At 30.7% G+C, this 20,116-nt stretch overlaps 1 protein-coding gene across 2 annotated transcripts; it reads left to right on the forward strand.

Moving 5' to 3' along the window:
- The first annotated feature begins 508 nt into the window (after window positions 1-508).
- On the forward strand, window positions 509-17,699 carry LOC145167375 (putative receptor-like protein kinase At5g39000). 2 transcript variants are annotated; one of them, XM_079086563.1, is made up of 4 exons: window positions 509-638; window positions 1,226-1,415; window positions 15,279-16,190; window positions 17,295-17,699. In XM_079086563.1, exons 2-4 carry the CDS (start codon window positions 1,263-1,265, stop codon window positions 17,337-17,339), a joined length of 1,110 nt encoding a protein of 369 aa, XP_078942689.1. In that variant the 5' UTR covers window positions 509-638; window positions 1,226-1,262; the 3' UTR covers window positions 17,340-17,699. The 2 variants fall into 2 exon arrangements, with proteins under 2 accessions (XP_078942689.1, XP_078942690.1); XM_079086564.1 differs by lacking the exon at window positions 17,295-17,699 and adding an exon at window positions 16,333-16,532.
- The last annotated feature ends 2,417 nt before the right edge of the window (window positions 17,700-20,116 follow it).

The following is a 20,116-nucleotide window of genomic DNA, read 5'->3' on the forward strand; positions in this document are numbered from 1 at the left end:
TAAATAGTTCTTATGATATGAAACGAAAGTAGTTTAATTTTTTTGCGTTTTAGTTACCGAGTTTGTGACCACCACATATAATTCGTCATAAATTTGTAGGATTATCAAAATTCAGTGACCACTTAATTTCTAGTGACTAAAAGATGCTTTCAGTGACCAAATGTTAGGTCGTCAGTAATAAGGACTTTTCTTGTAATAACCTATACTCACCGATCTATGAAACCATTTCGTATTAAAATGTCATTGCCTAAAAGTCGTAGATAAGTATATATGCTGGTTCACTTTTTTTATTAAATTATATAGATATACATAACGAACCTGATACTCATCACTTAGTAATGGATTAATATTAAACGAATAAATTGTTGAGCCGTTGTGACTTGTGAGAGGGATAGCCACCAGGTTAAAAACGAATCAATTAGCAAGAATCAGGTGCCTCCCCCATTCTTAGAGATTCTATATCAGCTTTGTATTTTCTATATCAACTTTGTATTCTCAGTAATGGATATTAACGGAAATCTATTTCTTCTGCCTAATATCTCTCTCTATTCCTTGTTCTCCACTACTATTTAGTTCTCTGAATTAATCTTTCTTTGAGTCTAAGTGGCGTTCATCGTATTAATAATTTCTTCAATTTGGTACTTTCTCCTTAATTTCCCCTTTAACTTTTTCGTTGTTGACTCGGGATATATATATATATATATATATATATATATATATATATATATATATATATATATATATACTTTTAAATATATATAATCTTAATTATTCAAAACCACCATAATACATCGTTTTGTTTGATATATATTTATTATAACGTTTTTAAACTTCAATCCCTAACTTGATTAGATTTCAAGATATTTTAAATTTCACTATTATCTTCATCTTACATCACATCTTTTTTGCCGAACATCTACTAGCCTATATATATTATAATTGAAAATGAAAATTATGTAAGATGAAAATAATTGTGAAATTTATAAAAATTTTGAAAATAAAACAAGTTAGAAGTTGAATTATAAGAATATTGGACGATTATGATGGATATATGATAGAAAACGACGTACTATGGTGAGTATAAGTACTCAGCTTTTATATATATATATATATATATATATATATATATATATATATATATATATATATATATATATATATATATATATATATATATGATTCCTATTGGTTCAAGAATCATTATTGATTATTTAGTGTTTTATAGGGATGTGAATTATAATTTGCACGAGAATTTGGGGGGAATGCAGCAGAAGCATGATTCTGGAGCAGCGTTACACAGATGGGGAAATAATATCAGGGATATTGTCATAAAGGAGCCTAAACGAAGGGTTCGTTTCACTGCTAACCTCCCCAAGCTCAACGATGATGCTGGTGCTATGCCCCGTACCAATCAGGTCAATCGTCTTATTTCACAGCATCTCTTTCACTCTTTGGGACATTTTAGGATCCTCATCGAAGCATACCCCCGATGAACAATTAATCATTAAGTCTATGATTTCTTTAGTTTATCAATGTGTGTGGACTTAATGCTTTCCATGTTAAATCTAAATACAAAAATAAACCAAGTTTGCATCTGAAAATAGAAAACTATGTCATACATAAATACTAGCTACCTACACTTCACTTTTTTTTTCGACAGAATAATCGATGCATATCTAAATTAGCTATAGCCTATGTATATATATTAAAAAGAGAAAAAAAAAAGAAAAAAGAAAAAAAAGAAAAGAAGAAAGATAAGATTCATTCCTTATGACAATCGTGTGTTTTGAGTATACGCATACTACAATGCAGATTCTTTTCTTTGGAGAAATGACATATATGTTGCTATGTATATAGCTTTCCTTTTTTAGTTTCTTTTCGTTATAAAATTGAATTTTTATTCTTAGTAAGGAGTTGTACTTAAAAAAAATATACCGAATTACAACATTGCATTACTAATATTTTTGTCATCAAAACAATATTCTTTGAGAAATCTCTCGATTAACATCAAAAGAATTGCTTTATTTGGTATTTGGCATTTCTATATTCTTTAATATGCAACGTGCCGATATGAATAAATGAAAAAAGGATTTTGGAATAAAATAATCAATGGAGAATTTCGTATATGCCCTTATTAAACGTTAAAATATCACATTTGCCCGACTTAATATCTAAATATCATATTTACCCTTTTTAATATTTTAAAATATCAAATTTACCCAAATATGATTTTTTTAATAGTTTTTAATAATTTACAGTGCATTTCATATTTTTAAATCACTAAAATTGAAAAGAAAATATCAATGGACCATATTGCCGTTACTTTCTAAATGACATGATATATATATGATAAATTTTTTTTACCTCTCGCCAGCTTCACTCGTCATCCTCCTCCTTCTCCTATCCCTACATTACATCTTGTAATCAAGTTTAAGTGGCATGTATTTGTAAGTTGTTGGTGTTTTTGTCGTAAAAGCCCTCAATTTTACACAAAATAATCGGTTATGTCCCAAATACGTTTTTTGGTGCGTTAAAGCCCTAACTTACAGGAAAATTAGTTCAGTTTTACCCCCTAACCGGATTTTACCTTGGATAGCCGGTGAACCCTTTGCTGATGGGGCGATTTCGCTGGGTCGGAGCTAGCCACGTAAGCAATGCTTTATTCAAGTTAAAAACAAAAGGTTGGGGGATAAATGGAGTCCCTAGGCTAAGAAGTTCTCATTGAAATAAGAAAAAATTGCAAAAATGGTTCCTGTGGTATTCATTTTTTTCGGGTTTTAGTCTAAACCGCGATTTTTTTGGATTAGTGGTCCTTTTGAGCTAATTTCGTTGCGGATTTGGTCCCTCGGTAAACTGAAATGACCATAATGCCCTTCCAATTTGTTTTTTTTATGTTTTTTTCTATTTAATTTAAATGAAAAAGAAAATAAATAATTAATTTGGGTCTCTCTCTCTCTCTCTCTCCCTCTCTCTAAGAAAAAACCCATGTATCTTCTTCTCCCTACCTCACCTATAACTCAAAGCCATTAAAAATCAAATTAACAAAAAGGATGATACGAAAGTAACAAAATTGGTGGTGTGTTGGGGTTTATCAAAAGGAAAGAGAAATGTTTTGGGACTCGATTCAGTTTTTTTATTGATAGAGCTAAAAGGGGAGATAGAGGATCTGTGTGATCTGCAGGGTGATGAATGAAAGTACAGAGGGTTCTTGGTGGGTGATTTCAGAAGGAGGCGGTGAAAGGGGATGTAAGTCCAAGATGAAGAACGAGATTACGACATCAGAGAGAGCCGTTGATTTGGACCTGGAAGACGAGAAAGATACGAGAGGAGTGGATAGAAGACAATAAAAAACATCACTCCTCCATTACTAGCAGCTGCTTCATCTTCATCCAGTGGCAACCTCTCCGGTGAGATCTTAAAAGGTATTCTGATGATCTGCTCCTATTGATTCAGGGGTAAAAGGATAAATCGAGATGCACCTGTTATGTGTTCAAGAACTGATCAGAACCTAAATCAAAAATCAAAGTTGCAGGTGGTTGAGGAAGATGATGATGGACCACGAAAAGAACCAAACCCACTAGAGCGTTGTGAAACCGGAGCCGGAGCCTTGTGAAGGGGTTCTGCAACAGGAGAATTTCTCAACGGAGATAATTGAGAGCATTTCGCTTGAGAATTTACAGCCGACTGTTAAGATCTGTGTTGATAGTTTGAGGTCGAGTTATGGAGGAATTAGAACGATGGGTTTCTTGTGAAGGAACAGGCGTTGCTATAATCGGATTGCTGGAAATACCATTTAGCTCATATTTAGTTTCTATTTATGTGTTTCTGATTGATTTATGATCAATGTTTATGTAGGGATTCAGAAAAGTGGATCAGATTGATGGGAGGAAGAACAAGTGAAGAGGAGTGTGGTTTTTATTAGAGAGAGAGAGAGGCCCCTCTTTTTTTAATAATTAAAATAACTATTAAATTTAAAAAATTGAAAGAAAAATGAAAAATAAATACCCTATTATAGTCATTTCACTATTTGGAAGGACCAAAAACGCAACGAAACTAGCTTAAAAGGACCAACAATCCAAAAAAGTCGTGGTTTGGACTAAAACCCCAAAAAAATGCATACCACAGGGACCATTTTTGCAGTTTTGTCTTGAAATAATTGGTGAAAGATAATATTTAATATCTAACGCGCAGGTTTTATTATTATTATTATATATACATTTATTCATTTTAAAATTGTTTTGTATATATATTTGTATGCTTTCTAATTTATTTATACATTTAAAAACTTATTTATATATATGTCTACCGTTTATATACGTACATTTAAACAACGTTATTATACACAACATGTATAAAGCTTTTATACAAATAAAATCATATATTTATGTTTATATATATTTACAAACTTATTTATGCATCTAAATAATATGTTTTTATATGTATAAAAACGTTTTCATAGGCATAAATTACATTTTATACGTTTCTATATGCTTTTATACATATAAATAAATTTCATATGTATAAGAACAATTTTTATACGTCTAAAAAACATTTTATATGTATAAATAACATTTTATATGTATAAATCATATATATATATATATATATATATATATATATATATATATATTAAACATATGAAAACATTTCTAATACACATAAATACATATAAAAATGTATGTATAAATTCATAAAGTAATAATAATAATAATAATAATAATAATAATAATAATAATAATAATAATAATAAACCTGTGTGAAATGTATAATAAGTACAATGTTTGAGGAGACATTTCAGCCAAAGCTTGCTAGTTCAGTGGTAAAGTTGTTGCTTTTGTTTGGAATGGATGAGGGTTGAATCCTGGTGCCTTCGATTTTCATTCGGGCGTGTTTTTTTTCCATTTAAAACCATTCACGCTGATGTGGCAACACGTCAGGGCCACGTCACGTCCGCAGCAGCTTCGCGTAATCAACTGAGGGATGACCGGCTATCCAAGGTGAAATCCGGCTAGGGCGCAAAATCAAACCAAATTTCCGGTATTTGACGCATCTGTGGTAAAAAAACGAATTTGGGCATAACCGACTATTTTGTGTAAAATTATGGGCTTTTATGACAAAAACCCTATTCCTATTTGCCATCTCTTCATCTCCGTTCATGATGTTGATCAATTTTACCAGGTGAATATGACGAAAGTTATGTTCTTGATCTCAAACTTCAACATTGTTGCTTTGATAACAATATAATTTCCATAAATGCCCTTCATTTTGGAAACATAAGCAACCAGGAGACATATGCATCTGGAATCTTGAATGATTGAAGCCCTCTATTAATGTATGTTGAAGGCTAGAATCGTAATCTCTTAAAATATTGATCTTAAACCTCTAGAATCTTGAATCCTTAAACCTGATTCCTTTCATGAGTTCATTAACCGATTCCAACTTTTCTATACATGAATCTGATCAGTATTTTCCATTGGAATCAAGATTATGTTGTTTGTTCTCATGGTCTTGGAGAATGGGTTCAAATTCAATGCGTTCATCATCAATCTCTCCTAGAATCAGACTTTCGAATTCCATTTCCTTCAGAATTACAATGTCCTGAGGGCCAACTAACAAAAATCATTGTTGAAATCATCTGATTCCAGATAGGAATCAAGAAATTTTGATTTGGTGTTCTTGAGCAAATAAAAATCCCTAATAGAAACAACCGTTTCTCATGAAAAAAAGCCTCCAACCAATTAACTTTCTCGGTTTCTCGGGCTCCAAAACTCCATTTTCACCCGGTATTGTCCCGATTTTCTCTTCTATTTCTTTGACTCCATTTAAATGTGAAGAGCCTGCAACATATTCCTTAGCGTTTCTTTTGAACCGGGGGAATCTGAGAGAGGTCAAGAATGAAGACGGTGACTGGTTAACATTGGTGACAGAAAGATGTAAATTCTTTTGAATGCATGCCATTTAGAAGGTAAATATAAGGTAAGGGCAATATGGTCTATTTAATTATTTTTCAATTTTAATGATTTAAATATATAAAAAAAGGATTAAAAATTATTAAAAATTAAATTTGGGCAAATTTGATATTTTAAAAGATTAAGAAGGGTAGATACGATATTTAGATGTTAGTTCGGACAAATATGATATTTTGATGTTTAATAAGGGCATATACGAAATTCTCCCAATAATGAATAAAACTATGTTGCTAACTAATCCTACTTTAAAAACAGCATAAAGTTGTTTAGGGTGTAGTTGATGGTTTCTTCCACGTAGAAACTTTGAATTTGTTTTATAATATCTATGAAAATTTTGGGTCTAACTGAAACAATATATATATATATATATATATATATATATATATATATATATAGTTCAAATAAAAACAGTAAATAGTGTTAGAACGTAAAAACACTATTTTTATGTTATTATTCTGCAATGAATTTTGTATCTATAGTTTTATGTCATTATTCAGTAATTAATAAATAAATAGTTACAGGTTAAAACTAAAATTATAATTTACTATAAAAATGTACATATATAAATTCATAATAGAATAATAACGTTCTAATGAATATATGAATAATCAAACGTTAATATTCATATTATAATTACATTAACAATACACATATACAATATTCATTACAAAATAATAACATAAACATAGTGTTTTTACGTTCTCACAATATTTGCTGTTATATATATATATATATATATATATATATATATATATATATATATATATATATATATATAGACTTAGGTTATTCTATTTCAACTAATTATTGTGTTATTGTATGCATAAATATGGGCCAATCATTTTACTTAATTTAAGAAAGCGATTAATATGTATTATTAAATTAAAGATAATTGAAAAATACCATCTAATTTCATTTTAAGGGTATTTTAGACAATTGAGATAAATTTAAAAAAGGAAAATTCCATATTTTTCAGGATACATATTTCTATTAGAATGATATTCTATGAGAATACAACTTCAAAATTTTCATTACATTCTTAAAAAAGTAAAAAACTTTATATAATAGTCTATTACAATGAAATACTCACTAATAACAAATAACAATATGTATATTATTCGACCTGAATACTCTAGCAGAATATATTATTACATATACTTCTATCATTCTATTGTAGGTTATTCTATCAGAAGAATAGCTTTTTCCTTGATCATCCATGAAATTAGACATTTAACGAAAATAACTGCCATGAATCAAATCATGTAAGAATAATATTCTATGAGAATGCTTAGAATCACTTTCAAATTTGCGGTCCGTTCTTCAAGCATCAACTTCTGTCAAAACAAAAGCAAATTGTAGTTTAGATTCCAACAGAATTGGAATGTTTGTACAATTAATTAATAAACCAAAAGTGCAATTATAACACCCTAATATTTAAATTATTTAATAGATACGTATTCTTAAAGAATACATTTTATTGTATGTTTCATTTGTCAGAAAGTTAGTATTCAGTCATTATACGTTTGTGCATCGTTCCATAAATCTTCAATAGATAAATCTTTTAGATACATCTCCAAGGATTTGTATCATTCCATGTATCTTCATCTTACCTTCTAGTTTTGGTTCCATATGTTTGCAATTTTGCATCATTCCATTCACATTCATTTTAATTTGTATATAATAATTTGTAATTGTAAACCATTCTATTAGAGCTTTTGAATTCTGTTATAAAATCGAGAAAGAAAGCATAAAGTTATTTTCTAAGTTTTGAAGTAAATTTATTTACTTAACCAACATAAAATTAATATACTATAATATTCAATAAAACTTCCGGCATATCCCCGATTTTCAACCAAAAACATCACCCTAATTCGTCAATCCATTAACAATAGCTAAATAATCATCGATTACTAACAATTATTGAATTAATCATGAAATCAATTAAATGAAGAATGAATTTGAGGGCTCGATGAAAAAAAAAACGTTGTGAGAAGGATTTCGAATAAGTCAGATCCAGTCATAATACATGAATCAATTCAGAAATTGAAGGAAACAAATGAATCTCTTCAAATAATTGATTATGAGATAATCAAGATTCTACAAGAACGATCGAAAATATGGATGTAGCGAACAAAAGATGTACAAAAGCAAATGACGCAAACGAAAACTCTGTGATATGATATTAGATTATTAGGGCTCAAAAAAAAGATCATGAACAGATTGAGTAGAAAAATACATGCGCTTGTATATTTATAAGTTATCGAACCGCTTATCGGTGATTGAAGGTGTTGCAGATTGCTGGTGCGACCGTGATTATCAGCGATTGATAGAGAGACGTGTGCTGTGTGCGAGAGACGAGAGCGAGACAAATTTCTGTGTGCGAGAGGAGTACGAGAGCGAGATAGATTATGTTTGTGAATTGTGAATTACTCTAGATATAAACCTGGAGAATTAGGTTAAGAGTCAATACCATGATTATAGGGATTATTTTTGGAAGTTATTAATCAAATTACTAAACTACCCTTATTTATTTATTTAATTTTTTATTTAATTTTGATTGGTCCACATTTATGCATACGTTAACACAATACTTAGTTTAAACAAATGAACCTAGCTCTCTCTCTCTCTCTCTCTCTCTCTCTCTCTCTCTATATATATATATATATATATATATATATATATATATATATATATATATATATATATATATATATATATATATATATATATATATATAGCAATCAAAATTGACTTCAATTTGATTAAACAACACATTTTTCTTTCATTGTTAGCTTCTTCCTATTGCCTTTGAACTCATTATATTTGATTCTGTGATTCATCCCCAATATCTATCTATTTTGAATGTGTTTTTTATTAGACCTTTAGTAGGTTTCATAACTTCAGTCAATACCTATATATGGTTTTTATATTATGGCTTATGGAAAGAGGTTTAGTGGGTTTTTAATGAACAATTTCAATCTTTCAATGTAGTTTTCGGTATTAAATTTCAATTTGGAGACCTACAAGTAGTTGGTAAAATATTTTTATACATGGTTTGTGGTGCATAATTAAACTTATAAAATTCCATAAAAATATATACAAAGCTTAGCATAAGCTGTAATAGTGGATGCAAGAAAGATGGTAGAGATATTTGATTATATTTTGTTAAAACTATGTCATTTTTTATGGTTCTATATTCTAAAATTAGATACATGACAACCACATATTCACTAAGCCTATATATATATATATATATATATATATATATATATATATATATATATATATATAATTCAGAACGCGAGAACAAATCAGACAAATATATTTCTTTTTGCCGCAAAATCCTCCCTCGTACTGGCACAACGGATGAATGTAATATTGATATGTGAATACGTATATTCATATATAAATATATAAAGTATATTAATATATGAATAAGTATGTGCATATTCTCAAGTAATTATTAATATATGAATATTATCTGTTTCGTCGTCCCGGTACACTGAAGCGCTTAAGCGATAGATTTGCATATAAAGATACTTATCTTTATATTCACATATGAATATTGTGTTCATCCGTTGAGCCGGTTTTTGCGGCAATAAGAAATAAATGTCTTAGATTTGTTCTCGTGTTTTCGATTTCATAATTATTCTTATTTGAATTTTCTCATATATATATATATATATATATATATATATATATATATATATATATATATATATATATGTTAAATAGAGAACCATTATAAATAGTATTCAAAGGAACTAAACATTTTTTCAAGTTATAAAATTTATTTTTGATTGAAAAAAAAAACTAAAATTATCCAAATTCATAACTTCACCATAACTGGAAATTAAAGGGGTGTTTGAGATTGCTTTTTAGCTTAAAAAGTCATTGTCAACAAAAGGATTTTTTTAGCTTTTTTCTAAAAATAGATTTTAAAATGTGTTTGAATTAACTTTTGAAAGAATAAAGGCTAAAAAGTCAAAAGTCACAAATTGTGACTTTTAAAACCATAACTTTTTCTTCTTGTCAAAAAGTTATTCTAAAATGACTTTGATAATTGTCAAACAACTTTTCAAACTTTTATTTTTTTGAAAAAGCCAAAAGTCCAAAAAGTTATTCTAGAAGGACTTTTATAATTGCCAAAAAACTTTTCAAACTTTTAGTTTTTTAAAAAAGCCAAAAATCCAAAAAGTCATTTTAAAAGTTTCTCAAACACCCTTTAAGACCTTAGTCACCACTTATTGGTGGTCTAATGGTAGTTTTAACTACACATGCCAAGGAAACGAAAACAAAGAGAAGAATTGATAGGAATGAAAAAAACACAACATGGTTACCTCAAACTTAAACGCCCCCGCTCTTTTTTTTCTCCGGCGAGAACTTCAGCAACATGGATTTCCGATGAAAGCCCCTATTTTCCTCCCGCTTTCTTCTTCTCGTTTTGCTAAAACTCCGGTTCAAATCGTGTGTTTAGGGTTTAACGCAAGGGGTAAAATATATATGGGCTGTATACAGTGTGATCTTAAGTTTGGGCTTCAAGAAAAACTCTCACGGATCTTTAATCCCGTCAAATACATGGCTGATTTCAGACTTTTCAATTTGTCCCCCTCAACTTCTCCACAGTGTAAGATTTAACCCTTAAAGCAAATATCTTTGTGTCACAATATTTATAAGTTGACAACTTCAGCCCCTTTCTCAGAAAACAATTACAAGTCCCTTAATTATATTATTATATATGTCTTAATTAATTATTGTTATTATTTATTTATTTATTTTATTATCTTTATTTATTATATAACCCTTTAAAAACTATTGAATGCCTTTTATGTATTTTATTCTCCGATATACCTCCTTAGAATATTTATTCCTAATTATGTGATTATTCTTATTAATTTATAAAACTGCTTCCTAAATTAGTAACGAAAAAATAGGACGTTACAACTCTTCCCCACTTAATAATGTTTGTTCCTCGAAATTTCTATCTTCGAACGATTTTGAATAATGTATTCACATTTCATCTTTGGCTCCCCTGTTAATTATAATATGCGACGATGTTACCATAACGTCTTTAGAATCCCAGTTGCACCCTCCTTATGCCTTCCTGATCATATCTAGCTGCAGATTAACTTCAGTTATCCTTAAACATACAACACAAAATGACGTTTTATCGTTATTTCTACAAAGCACATTAGCTACCACATCAGCTTTACTCGGGTGGTAAAGCATTTCACAAGCATAATCTCTTAGTAAAACTAACCCTCTATGATGCTATAAGTTCAAATCCTGCTAATTCCATAAGGCATTTCAACTTTTGTGATCAATATAAATCCTACACTTCAACCCATATAGATAATGTCTCCATATCATAGAGAAAAAACTATGATTCTAAATTCGAAATTGTGAGTCAGATGCCTCAAGTAATGTAGCTTCAATTATCTTGAAACATTACTGATAACTCCCCCCCCCCCCATCGCATGAGTATCGCCCATCTCTTTCCATTAGGATTGACCAGTTCTCCACCACTTAGGATTCGAACTTGTACTAACTGTTGCTCGCAATCGATTAGGGCACGACATCACCTCAACACATCCATAACTACCTTTATACTAGTTGGTTACCTCACTCTTCTTTCTTGGAATTTGTCAGTGATTTGTTTTGCTTCATCGATAGGAACTCCTTCACCATCCTGTTCATCTCCACCAACGATATCTATTCCTTTTTGAATAATCCTTTGAATTCCTCCCATGTTATGGCTATCACTTCTTCATTGGTACACGACTTTGTCAACAAGTCTCATCAGTCACTCGTTTCATTGTGCATCATAATCGTAACCGAAGATATCTTCATCTCAGCAGGACGCAAACCGGTACAAATGGCACCCTTAATGTCAGGTAGTTGTTCACTGCTCACCAACAGACCTTTCTTCTTATGAAAAAGTGGTGATTTATACACCAAGAAGCTTCAATACTCTATCCACTAGACAACCTCTAACCTAGGACTCTTGTATTTTGCATCGTAGTGGCAATCTTCCTGTCAAGCAATTCTTCCATCTCAACTTTGAGTTGTGCGAACGACCCTAGAAACATCTCTTGAATGGCTTCGTGAACCTCACTAACAATAAATTCCTAATAGTAGGTATCTCAGAACCCCCGGATACGTCGGATAGTCTACCCCTAGTACTCACTATTTTCTAAAACGTAATTAAGGGATATTATAACATTAATACTTGATCATTTATACATTACTTTTTATATTAACTTATCAGTCCTTTAGGCCTTTTCGTGATTCTTCCCGACTTATGTGTCGATCATGTCCTTTAGATAGTACATACCCTCACTACCTTTAATATCGACATATATTTGTTCCGAGAGATCACACGAAACTTCCTTATATACATGATGGGTCTAATACTTATCTACTTATTCATCGATTTATTATTCCTTTCACATCATGAGTATACATTCCTACTCTAGCATTTCATGTTATCTTAAGTTTCTCCGACAAGCAAGCCTACACTGTGGATATATGACAATTCATCCCTCAGAACCAAATAAGGCCTTTAGAAGTTGATTCTACCCTAAGACCATAACCAAAAAAGGAACATGAAGTAAGGCCAAATCATTTCTCTAAACCTATGTAATACTAGATGTATACAATCATTACATTCAAGATACATGCTGCCTGTAGGATCTAACTGAACATCACTAAAGCATATACTTCACATAACACACATATAAGGCATGTAAGCATATAAACATCATAAGAACATAAGCAACATAAACACATAAACATCCTGATAAGTAATTTTAGCATGAAAAGCATAAACATTACATAAATCATAACACTTTTACATGAAGACTTATTATGAGTAAGTGGCTCACTACTCGTTGAGTTCTGGATGACTGCACGCTTCACACTCTCTTCTTTTTCTCAAACTTTAACATTCAAACTTCATTTATTTATTTAGTTATTTTTCTCACATTCTTATTTTGAAACTTTTTTTTGAAAAAGTTTGAGCATTGGTTTGAGCTTAAACACACAAGTGTATGTCTAAATCCCTCAAACCACCATGCTCTGATACCAACTTGTAACGACCCAATTTTTTTTATTAAATATATATAAAACATAAAAATCCAGTCGTTATCTTTTTTAAACTATAATTAAATTTTTCAAAAACATTTAACCATACTTTTAAAATAATACCTTAAAAAGAAACATTAGCAGATGGAAAAACATCTCAGGTTTAAAACATAACATTTTTTTCATAAAAGTTTTCAAGCGAAGGTCGCCGACAGTCACACTCGTCTCTTTCCTTTATTAGTACTTAACGATCCTGAAATTTTTTAAATAACAACAGGTAAGCATCACGCTTAGTGAGAATACACCTTACTCTACCATTATAAAGATCACTTACTTACACATAGCATAACATTTCACATAAAGTATAAGAAATAAATGTTCCTAGCACATATTGTTGGTACCAACCATAACCTTGTTCCCCTTCTGGGAACTACCCCCTTACTTCATAATAAGGAGATAAGAGATAAGATTGCATGTCGCCTCACTAGAGAACAAACTACATTCTACATTTCATTGTTCACTCTACTAGATTAGGCTATCCATGAACCATAACATAAAACAAGTAATGCCTACATAATAGGAGAGTTAGTGTAACTCATCTCCTTGAACTTGAAAATTTAGCTTGTAGAAACTAGAGGGATCTTTTCCTTTCTGAGAACCTACACAATAATTATAACATTACTCAACATGTGCTTTATTGCATTACCCATACAATACTTGTATTTATACTTTTTTATCTTCTCTTTAGTTGTAGTGTTCTGTTTGGGATATGATTTGTTAACTTTAAACTCATAATTCAGGTCAAATTAAATTATATTTGTATAGTTCCCTCTCTTACCTTTTCGGGAATATAAAGATCTCGTTCTAATAATTTGTTGATTTTATATTAATTTTACAAGTTATCAAGTTTGTGATGTTACTTTCCGTACCTACCTGTAAAGGTGGTAGCCTTTAATCTAGTAAGATATAAGTTAATTCTTAGGAAAGATTCATGGTATACTAGACATTATACCCTAACCATAGCCTCTGAATTTTCGTGAATTGGAGTTTTATAGAATTAATTATGCATGTCACAAATTAATGTACAATTTCAATCGTTTACCGCACCACTCTATACTGTACAAATATACAAAGAATTACATCAAGCCCTTGATATGGAAGAAACTATACATCCATATCTAACTAGGCTTTATAATTCTGGCATTTGGGCTTTTAATGAATTTATTATAATTTTTAGAAGACAATGCATGAAATATGTGACAACACAGACCATTCTGAGAAGATTAACCAATTTACGCTTCAAGGATTTGGAATGATGAAAAACAATTCAAATTTTGCAGAAAGAAGACACACTAAGTTTTCAAGAAAACCAATTTTCATGATTTTTAGGTATTCTGATTGCCCTGTATGAATTTTTGAAGTTGAAGGGAACAATTGGAAAGATAGGTCATAATCATTTTTATGTCACTTTTGGTGTCTCATTAGGGACTTAATGGTTAAGCTTCAGTCTTAACACTTTAGGCATAATAATTGGTTACATATAAGGTTTCCAAATTGTATGAATCTTCTTTACTCCAAGGTCTTAATGCATGAATTTATAGAAATATGAAATTAATTCTTTACTATCCATTTAAAATTTTACATACTTCAGGGTCAAGCTTCCATCTTAACCCATTGACCCCTTTATGGCACCATAACTAGAAATTAAGACCTTATACAAAACCACCACTTATTTGTTATCTAATGGTGGTGTTGTGGTGGTCAGTGGTAGTCTTATCGTTGTTTTAACAACACATGCCAAGGAAAAGAAAACAAAGAGAAGAATTGATAGGAATGAAAGTAACAGAACATGGTTACCTCAAACACATATGACAACGTTGGAGTAACCTCCTTCCATTCTCCCTTTTCCTCCCGCGTTCTTCTTCTTGTTTTGCTAAATCTCCCACTCAAATCGTGTGTTTAGGGTTGAACGTTTATCCCTAATTATGTGATTATTCTGATTAATTTATAAATCTGCTTCCTGAATTAGTAACGAAAAATACGACATTACATGTACCCAACATACAAGAGTGTATAATGTTGAAGTGAATAGTTAATAAAATTCATCGGTATTTATATATATATATATATATATATATATATATATATATATATATATATATATATATATATATATATATATTGTGTTGAATATTAATTATTTTATATTATTATGTTCCGATGCAGCAACTAACTGACCTCAAAATACCCTTCCATGTCATAAACGATTGTACCCAAGAATTCAGTGAAAGAAACTTCATTAGGAAGGGTGGTTATGGAAAGGTATATATTGGGATCCTCACATGGGCAAGTCATGTAAATCGATTGGTTGCTGTAAAGAGGCTAGATGTGACCGGATTTCAGGGTAACAAGGAGTTCCGTACAGAGGTTACAATGCTTTCAGAGTATCAACACAAAAATATTATAACACTTATAGGGTTTTGTGATGATAACAATGAAATGATCCTTGTTTATGAATATGCAATCCGTGGAAGCCTTGACAAATATTTAAGTGATACTACCATGTCATATACACTGCCATGGCGCCTAATTCTTAAAATATGTGTTGGTGTTGCTTCTGCATTAGACTATCTTCATAACCAAGTGGCCGAAAAACATAGAATAATCCATCGTGATGTGAAAAGCGCGAATATTTTGTTGGATGCAAATTGGAATGCAAAACTTTCCGATTTTGGGTTAGCTAGAATAGGTTTAGCAAATCAACAAAACACCTTTGTGATCACTAACCCTGCCGGCACATATGGTTATATTGACCCACAATATGAAAGAACAGGGTTTTTAACAAAAGAGTCAGACATTTATTCGTTTGGTGTGGTTTTGTTTGAAGTTATGTGTGGAAGGTTGGCATGTGTTTTTAGCTACCATGATGAGCGTCAGTTCCTACATCATTTGGCTCAAATCCGGTACAAAAATGGAGAGTTGGATAAGATTATTAATCACAACATAAAGAAAGATAGCAACACAAGATCATTAAGCAAGGTCTCAGCTATTGCATACCAATGCTTGCATAAAACTCGAGAAGAACGACCTACAAGTGCTGAGATTGTAATCCAACTTAAGGAAGCCTTGAAAATCCAAGTAAGTTTGAATATTATTTTTATGTTTCTTTAATTTAAACTGTAAGGACATGATGTTATATCTATTGTTCAATTTGATTAGATGCTAGATGTTCATATTTGTGTAAACTGAGATGAGCTCCTTTTATCCATGAATTTTGCAGATAAATGATGTATAAGTAACCAAATCATCAAAGCTATGGAGGAATGGACGAATAAGTAAAGCTTAATTTTAAGGTTATCTAGGGAAATAGTGAGATAACACAATACTACAGTTTGGTCGTCTACACAGTGAAAAAACATTGTAAAGATTAACAACTATATATTTCATTCTATATATAATATGTCCTTACCTATAAACTTTCATTAACTCCACAATCCTCAAAATAGTTGTACACGATGCTACCACATAAGGTAGTTCACCCAATTAACTTGTTTTAGGACAAAAGATGTGATATTAGTCACTAGAAGTTGAGTATTAGACTTTATATGGAATGGAACTTTCATCGTATCATGATAATTACAATTGAAAAAACATAACACATTGGATAAAATTAGTTCTTATATGATATTCCACATAGTTAATGGATAAAAAGATATCACAAAATTTTCACTTGAACAAGGTGATTTATATATAGATACAAATTAATGACAAGTCATACATATGCTCTTCGTTATGTGCCAAATTTAGTTTGCAAATGTAATCTTGTTTCTTTTCTATTACTTTCCAATGTTGTAAAAATTATCATAGGTGGTCAGCTAGGTGGAACCTGTTGGAGTAATTCAAAATCTAGGACAAAAATAATCCAGAGGTATTTTGGGAAATTTTAGGAAATCTTTCCTAATTTAAAGTTTTATAATTGTTTTAGAATTCAGTTATGCCTAGTATAAGTAGGGTTATGTTTTTAATGTTTTAGTATGAAGTTTTTATTATGATTTCCTCAATAAAGCTTAGAAACAAAGCAATTTTCCTAGAAATTGAATTGTTCCTTGTTCTTCTTCCATTATCCTCTGTTCTTTTGTTTTAGTTCTTATTATGTACCTTGGATCAAGGTAATTTCTAGATTGTTTGATTACATTTGGTATCAGATCAAACCATATTCACCCGTTTTTATTGATATGGAAGGACAAAAGAAAAATGGCTCGTTTTCTCTCCAATACCCTTTGTTGACCAGGAGCAATTACGTTATCTCAGCAATAAAGATGCAGGCTCTAGAAGTGTGGGAAACAGTTAAACGAAAAAACCCTCAGAATCCGGTTGGTTTCAATAATGATAGGGTTGTGATGGCTATCACATTCCAAGCAATACCTGGTTATATTTTGTTGTCTTTAGCGGAGAAGAAGACAAGAAAAGATGCTTGTGACACACTCAAAACTATCTACATGGGTGTTTGTCACAACCCCCGATCGAGGTGGTGGAATAAGCCGAGTTGTGCGACTTAGTTCATGGATCACATGTAAACTGAATATATAGCACAAGTACAACAATAAACAAACTATAGTTTTATTCCATCTTCAGGTTTGAATACAAGGTACTTATAGAAAATAATATAGTACATAAATTGCCTTAAATAGTTAAGCAGATATAACAAAAATCTAGAAAACTTGTTTGCCTGAAATCCATGACTAATCCATCAATGAAATTCTCGTTCAGTGATTTCCAAAGAATACATGTAGTTTTGAGGGTCAACACAAGGTTGGTGAGAGTTACAGGTTTTCCACTAGTGAAGTAGTGATACTTTTAAAATGACCGAAAAGTATTTTCATTGTAAGTAAAACAATACTTAAAAATGAGTTTGTAAATAGCCTTTAAAGAATCTTTGAAAAATGAAAATGTGTTTTTCCACAAGTAAATCCATACTTGTAACTGTTTTGAAGTGAGAAAAACCAAGTGCATGGTTTGTAGAGAGAGAGAGTGAGAGAGAGAGAGAGAGAGTGATCCAATTAATATTAATATTGAGTCCTATCACCGAGCTATGTGACTAGATATAACCCCTTACGATGCTTCATTGGACATCGTGGAAAAACACTTAAGATACTTATCACTCGCTTCAATTAATCCATCAAGGTTGTAGCTAACAACCGCAGGTGGGGGTGTTAACCCATATAGATCTATACATATGTATCTCGCTCCAAGGATTAACGGTTATAGTTGAGTGGGTAGACTAAATGTTTATACTTAGGTAATGAATAACATATCAGTGTAAAAGTCAGTAACTAATGTACACAAATAAAGTTTTACTATAGAAGCCAAGTATGTTCAATAAGTATATAAGTAACAGTGATAGTACTCGCCTAAATATGTTGTAAATATTACAAGCACATGTTTAAATTCCAAGTTATAATATTTATAACTTATATATATATATATATATATATATATATATATATATATATATAAGTTATAAATATTATAACTTGGAATTTAAACATGTGCTTGTAATATATATATATATATATATATATATATATATATATATATATATATATATATATATGATATAAGTTGAATACTAAAAAGGTGGTAAACTTTTATGACATACAATTTACGACATGCTTTTTACAACATAAAATCATAACGTTGTTGAAGGTAAAATGATATATTATCTTGTTTAGTTGTTTTATTTTAAACAAACATCACATATGTAATATCAAGTATAGCAACTAGTTTATGTGAAAATAATATGTTATTTGCCAAAATAATAATTATAAATAGATATGATTTTTGCATGTGTTTTTCATAATCAATATAAAATTTTAATATGTATTCTCCTTCAAATATTAAAATGCTTAAAAGAGGGGCCCGCTCATCTTTGATATGTGATTTCGGTTTAGATGTGAGAATGTGATCGTTTTTGAGAAGCGCCTCGAGATAACATGTGACATCCTAGAGTTTAGGTTAAAGACTGTGAACCATCAATTTATAGTAAATCTCTTTGTAATTTGACTCATTGAGTTTTAGTGCATCTTATGTAAAATAAATGAGTTCATTTCAACTATTATAAGATACCAGATGATATCTTACTTCCAGATGGGTAAACCGACAAATGAATGAAACAGCTCAAACTGCAACCCTAGTTAAACTGCAACCCTAGTTAGTGTGTCCGAAAAACTGAAAATTTTGTATTAAGCAGTTGTGAGTGAAGCAAACACTCTAGTCTCATAGTACATGTTCCCCTATCACAGAAAATTATAAAGAGCGTCCAAAACGGAGTTCGTATGCAAAAGATACGACCATTTTAAGAATCCACACAAATATAATATTGATTTTCTTAAAACTGCAAAAACCGTTTCTATTTGTTGAGGCACCTGCACACCTCAGATGGAAATTTTGAGAGCATTTTTGGACTTAGGCTATGGTCTAATATTTAATTTCATAATCAAAATATTTTTAGCAAAAATATTTGCAAAAGTCGAAAAATCGGATGTGTCAAGTTAATTAAATGTGAATCTTTAAACGCTATTTCACGAAGTTTTGTGTATCATATTTGGATCCTTTCTGCATTTTTGGAATCACCACGACTAGGGAAACAAGAAGGCACTTTCAGAAAAATTTCATGAGATGATGTGGTGGCACGAGAATCGAGAAAACGAGATTTATATCACAAAACATATATTACAAATTTATTCCTAAAATATATATTAAAAGTAAAGGAAATTTTTTTTGATGATTTTATTCTATTGAAAGCTAAGAGAGGTACACCATTATCATTTGTTTTGCTGTAACACTTCACCTCTCTTTCTCGATTAATCGCCGGCCAAAGAAGGAAAATCAGTGGATATCTCTAGCCTTGGCAACCCTCTCCTTACCTCTCCACATTTTTCCCGTCGAGCACAGTAACCAAAAACACCCCTTGATGTTGTTGCTTTCCTTTTGTGTGTGTACCACCGAATCAGAAAGAAGAAAGAACAAGGGAGATGGCGGAGCATCCTTCCTCACCACCACAG

Source organism: Lactuca virosa, chromosome 3 (genome assembly GCF_052849685.1).
Source record: "Lactuca virosa cultivar CGN04683 chromosome 3, Lactuca_virosa_CGN04683_v6, whole genome shotgun sequence".
Classification (NCBI taxonomy): domain Eukaryota; kingdom Viridiplantae; phylum Streptophyta; class Magnoliopsida; order Asterales; family Asteraceae; genus Lactuca; species Lactuca virosa.

Excerpts from the sequence above, each read along its gene's own strand:
- LOC145167375 (XM_079086563.1), top strand. The coding sequence starts at position 1,263 with ATGCAGCAGAAGCATGATTCTGGAGCAGCGTTACACAGATGGGGAAAT. Across the intron at positions 1,416-15,278 it reads CTATGCCCCGTACCAATCAG|CAACTAACTGACCTCAAAAT; the intron begins GTCAATCGTCTT and ends GTTCCGATGCAG. Across the intron at positions 16,191-17,294 it reads AGGAAGCCTTGAAAATCCAA|GACAAAAGAAAAATGGCTCG; the intron begins GTAAGTTTGAAT and ends TTGATATGGAAG.